Source organism: Amblyomma americanum, chromosome 1 (assembly GCF_052857255.1).
Source record: "Amblyomma americanum isolate KBUSLIRL-KWMA chromosome 1, ASM5285725v1, whole genome shotgun sequence".
Classification (NCBI taxonomy): Eukaryota; Metazoa; Arthropoda; class Arachnida; order Ixodida; family Ixodidae; genus Amblyomma; species Amblyomma americanum.
In genome coordinates, this window is record NC_135497.1 from 335,135,690 (window position 1) to 335,141,689 (window position 6,000).

Here is a 6,000-nt window from a genome sequence, read left to right on the forward strand (position 1 = left end):
GCCAGAAATCCAAACATCATATTAAAAGTACAGCAAAACACACAAAAAACAGGTGAGTTCAGATAAGATATCGCAATTCATTAACAGGGATAAAAGTAAAAAAACCACTTTGCTTCATGAAACAAAATCAGGAGAAATGCACGAAGATTTATACAAAAGCCAAATAAAACATATCAGGCATAAATGAACAAAGCTGCGCATCACGAAACCGAAGAGGCAATAGTCTCAAGCTGCTGAAAACGAAGTTGTACGAATCCTGAGTATTTAAATGACGTGCTAACCGTTATCAACGAAATGTTTGGGTAGATGTTCGCGAAAGGGGTCTTGATTAGCCTGCAGGGCGGTGCAGTCCGGAAGATCGTTCCAGAGACGAATGGCACGCGGGAGTGACGAGAAGTTGAAATCATGTGTGTTGCCATAAATTCGGCATAGCTGCAGTTATAAGTAGGAGGGACGTTGTAGATGTGCTGGCGGTGAATCAGTGGCATGGACGTATTTGTGAAAGATAGATAAAAGGGCAGTCTCGCGACGAATTTGCAAAGGATGCATGGAGCGAAAGTTTGATCTTCAGTTGGGTTGCACTGGACTGATAACTGTAATTTTGCCAAAATGAGACGACAAGCCCGATTCTGGACAGCTTCCAACTTTTCTATTAGATATTTCTTATAAGGTGACCAGATGGATGAAGTGTACTCTAGCTGCGGTGCTACAAAAGTAATATAGGCTTGTTTACGCATGTCAGGGGTAGTGCATAGCAGGTTACGGCGAAAGAAAACTAGTGACCGGGAAGCATTAGCGAAAGTGGTGGATGTGTGTTCAGCCCGAGTAAAGTTTGGTGAAATATGGACGCCTAGATGCTTATACTGCGTATTCCGAGCCAATGTATCGTTATTATTGCGGTATGGAAAATTCGAAGTTGCGCATTTTCGGCTAAAAGTAATTATATTACACTTAGAAATGTTTAGTCATTAGACACGTTTTACACCAGTCGTTTATGCAATCGAGGTGACTTTGAAGTTCAAGGTGGCCATTAGTAAATTTTATTGGTCAATGAATAATGCAGACGTCAGCAAATATGTGTATCTAAGATGAGATTGTTGCTGGCAGGTTATTAATGTAAATTATTAATACTAATGGACAGAGGAGGCTTCTAGCGCCGCGCCCGATGTAACATCGCAAACAGGAAATTAATACTTGTTAACAACGGTGTACTGCTGGCAATTAGAAAGAAAACTACGGACCCATGACAGAGTTAAAGAATGTAATTTAAGCGCACAAAGCTTAGATATTTGTCGGCAATGTTCTACCCGATAAAATTCTTTGGCAAAGTCCAAAAAGGTGGAAGTGGGCAGTTTTCGTGCGAGTGTTTGTTGCCACTTTTGAAAACCGGTACAACCTTTCCTATTTTTCAACCGGTGGAAACCTCACCTGTAGATATTGACTGCTTAAAGATATGAAGGAAGATGATTTTGGAGACAGAAATGGCATGTCTTTAGTATTTTGAATTGATTTAATCAACACCAGAAAAAGAGGGTACTAGGTTATTTATCAGGTGTACTAAGCCATCAAGTGTAATGTCAACCGGCGCCATGTACGGGTAACCAAAATCAGGTACATACGAGACGTTAGGATTATCTTCTTGGGTGAAAATATATGCGAAAAACGAGTTAAATGCTTTAGGACATTCAGCATTGAAGTAGGGGGTGCTGTCAATATCATGTATTGATATATCATTACTGACACTGTTCGGACGTATTGTTTTGAAGGACTTGCTTTTATTGTTCCTAAGTAGCGCAGGAAGGGCTTTTTGAAAAAAAAAAATTTTCGTCACAAAGGCCAGAACAACAGAGGTTTAGGTAGGTTTTATATTTACCCGGCGCGCAGGGCGAACATTCGTGCTTTGTATTTTTGTACAACCGTTTTTTTTTCTTATTTCTCATGCATTGATGCTTTCTTGTAAAGCAAGTGTTAGGTTTATGATTTGATAGCGTGATAAGCGGGACATGTTTGGCTACTATTTCGGCGAGCTTGCCTCTAAATTGAACCCGCGGTTATATTCTACTGACTTATATTGAAAAGAGGGTGTCAGAATATTATCAGAAAACATTTGAATTTCGTCATTTATTGGATTGTAATCTCCTCTGTTTAGTTGCGAATCAGTAATGTCAATAAATCTGCCAATAAATAATAATGTCGTTAAATCTGGACGTGTAGCGCCAGCTCCGAAAAAAATGGCATAGGCAAACTTAAGGCTACAAACATCTAGAAAGTGCGCGTGTGGCACGGGTAATAAAAGGCAGCGCCACCTGCTGTTGAGATCTCAGCGCAGTGGAGATACGCAGTTGGACCAGTCTACTGACCCGCTGCATCGGCCGAGTCGGCGGCATTTCCGGCTGCCACATCTTGCTATCTTGGCTAATATAAGTACAACTACAACTTCCATTATAGTCGGATACAACTCAAGAACCCAGCAACTCAAGAACCCTGAATGGACTCTCTTGCAGCCAATGGCATAGACCAATTCTCATGAGCCTGCTTGGGTAACCACGTGGCGAATGCTAGATGAAAGGGGTTAGTCTCCCCCCTCACAGGGAAGACTATTGTCACTGCCACGGCGCACACCGCATTGTCAGCCTTGAGGGCTCGTGATGATAAGCCGAAGCCATTGGCTGGAAGGGGGTCCTTTTACGGAGAAAATCGGCTTCATTCTTGAGTGTATCCGACTATATTCGGATTAGTGTAGCCAGAAAAAAAAAAAGGCCGCGAAGTGGCACCAGTAAAACAACGGCTGAGCGTTGAAGCCGGACGTTCCTGTACTGAATTTTTTTTGGCTCTGTGTGGTTGTTCACTACAGGTATACTGAAACGCCAAGCTTGCACAGAAATTTTTGTTGAGTGAAGTCAACTAGGTGGTCAATGCGCAGAGTTATGTGCAAACCGATCACGTGATCCGGAATGTGGACCGCGTGAACTCAATTTAGAGGAGTATGCCGAGTAACTGCAGCCGACTGTTATTCATTTAAGCGTCAGTTGGAAAAGCTGCACTTCCGTTGAACTGAACGGTAGCTGAAACGGCTCGTTTAACCAGAGTACAACCGATAATAGCATTGCTTAAAAAAACGGTGATCTTCGCAGTACACTCTTTGTGAAACGACAATTGTATAAGATACGACAGCATAGTTCGTGAACATCCAAATTGTTTGGTTTACATTTTGAACTAGGTAGATATCGTGATGATTCGAATGGCCTTTCAGCCTTGACCGACAGTTTTTGTTTCCGCTCTAAAATCTCGCAGGTGAGCGCCATCCGGCTGGCGTGCAAGGAACTGTCTCCCAACGAGACCTACGAGCCAGCAATTACTTTCATCGTGGTCCAGAAGCGGCATCACACGAGGTTCATGCCCGCCAACGACCGCGACGGCGTGGGCAAGTGTCGAAACGTCCCACCAGGCACGACCGTAGACTCGGTGGTCACGCACCCGCTGGACTTCGACTTCTTCCTCTGCAGCCACTTCGGCATCCAGGTAGGCGTCCTCTTCTCCGCTCTTGTTGCGATTGTCAGCGGGAAGAAATGGTCTGCGGTGTTTTCGTTTATGAATTTGCGGAGGAAATAGTCCGGGCGCCGGCATCGCCAAAGTCGTGTCGCGTCGTTAATGCGCTACAAATTCCAGGAGCGCCTGCGGTGTAGGCCTTCCACATCTTGAGGAAACGGAAGCATGGTTTTCGAGATCACCTACGCGCGAAACTGTGACGGAAGGTTTCCGCTTTACATTGAGTCCATCAGGAGCGCTGTGTGTGACTGTGACGTCATCGTTCACCTTTGGGGAAGCGGTATCGGAAGTTGCGCATGGGGGGCCTCTATGGCCAGTGCTCAGTGATGCTGTCATGTGGATATGGTCATTGGTTTTTATTCTCGAGGTGGCGTCTACTGAGACATGATTGCAGAAGGTTGGGTGAAAAGAGAAGCGCTTGATGTTTAGCTCGTACGTAAAAGATGGAAGCGGCTTTTAAGTCTCAAAAAACGGTCAAAAATTGATTTTTTTAAATAGTCGTGTCGGATTGTATGCCTCGGTGTTTATGCTGTCCCGAAGTCGGGACACCGACATAGATGACGATGACCGACCAATGCGCTGATGACAGCCAGCCAGGAAATAATAGTTATTCACTGTATTTATTGGCGCGAGGGCATCTAAGGCCAGATAAAGCCAGAAACATGTTGTGCATGCGGCATTAGGAGCAGGGCAAGTGCATGGGTTGCTCATGGGCACTGCCGGTTTTTGTATATTGCGTTTAAACACTGTCCTTCCCACGTAATGGCGCATTTAAACCGCAAACACCACGCCACACCACATCGCACCACAAGTAGGACCACACCGCACCACCACATACCTCGACACGATGCGACACAACATGACACGGCCCTTGGAATTCTCGCATGTGAATGAGTGTACTCCTCGGCGCACCCGCAGGGCACCAGCCGGCCGGCCCACTACTATGTCGTGTGGGATGACTCCAAGTTCAGCGCGGACGACCTGCAGAAGCTCAGCTTCTACCTGTGCCACACATACTCCCGATGTGCAAGGAGCGTGAGCATCCCGGCCCCTGTGTACTACGCGCACCTGGCCGCCTTCCGTGCAAAACACCACATCGCCAGCAAGCTGGAGACGTCCGGCGCGGTCAGCCAGTTGTCTGAGGGCGGCGGTGACACAGTGTTGACCACTGCCCAATACGTGGAGGCCGTCAAGGTGCTGCAGGAACTGCAGGCCTCCATGTACTTCGTGTAATGGAGGAGGTTCTCCGCTGCCCCTGCATTCCGGTTACGGTGAGCCTGGAGGCGCACCACTGACGTCATACCCAACAGTTCTGGAGAAAAGCAATCTGGAACGGGAAAACGTTTAAAGGCATTTGCAGGGAGGGTGTTATATAGGGTATAGGGAGGGTATTATGAGCGCAGTGTTCCTCATATATTGTAAAATTCTACTACAACAATCAATATATCCCCAACCTACCGCCTGCAGGCTTGCATTTTTTTTTGCTATTAACGTTTTTGCTACAGTCCAAAGTGTTCTTCATTGGTTTTCTATTACAGTCATAACTGCTCGATGCGAGCAATGGAAACAGTATAAAAGGAAGATTTTTCCAGATATCGGAAGAATGGGCCTTGAATATTTCAATACCAGAATCTTACACTTTCCCAAATTTCAATTTTTTTTGTCGAAGAATGTTGGACATGTGCGCAAGACGTAGAGGACAAGATATACGTGACACACAGTGGACATCTTCTCCCGGCCCTCTTGGCGTTGCACTGTCGTGTGTTCAAGGCGCAGGTGAAGTGGTATGCATGGGATGGACGATAAAGATCACCGCTTTACGAATGCCGTATAGCAACATTTTTTAATGCGTTTTGTTGTAGTGAGAGACGACTTAACTGTTAAGTGCTGCTCCGCCCACATTAGGGCCGCTGCATCGAATTCCTCCACGAGGAAAAAATTAATCGGTTATAAATTCGTTTTGTGTTACCTAAACTAGAAGTTTACCACCAGACGAAATTTAAAACGAGAAAATTTTGATCCAAATTCTATGATCGGAACTTAAAGTGTTTCAGTTTGGTTCATTGTAAGCTACACATCACAGATGCGCAACTGAATAGGAACATGAACACAAAGCGCTTGCCTTGTGTTGTGTGCCTTTCACGTGTTTAATTGCGCTTAGTTCAGCTGTGCATCTTCTATGAGCGCACAACCAAAATTTTCCGTTAAATATATATGCGCCAAATATGCTTTTTTTTGTCATCCTAATAAAATGTTATTGACCACTGTCCGGCGATATTTTCTCTTTTTCTCGCTGCCTGCGCCCCGACTTGCTATACTCATATATGCTGTATGTATTGCAGGCAGAGAAGAACCTGTACTGAATTTAACCGGCTTTCTGCACCTTGAGAGCATTTCATAGCTGCACAAAAATGCGATCTAACTTTAAAATCCGCAGCCTTCGCGACGTTC

General features: G+C 45.2%; 1 protein-coding gene across 1 annotated transcript in view; it reads left to right on the forward strand.

The window, feature by feature from the left end:
- The window catches only part of LOC144121118 (protein argonaute-2-like), a 45,905-nt gene extending 40,141 nt beyond the window's left edge, over window positions 1–5,764 (forward strand). The window contains exons 4-5 of the mRNA XM_077654080.1: window positions 3,295–3,522; window positions 4,468–5,764. Of these exons, the coding sequence (XP_077510206.1) occupies window positions 3,295–3,522; window positions 4,468–4,782 (543 nt within the window). The 3' untranslated portion in view covers window positions 4,783–5,764. The remainder of the gene's footprint in view (window positions 1–3,294; window positions 3,523–4,467) is intronic.
- The last annotated feature ends 236 nt before the right edge of the window (window positions 5,765–6,000 follow it).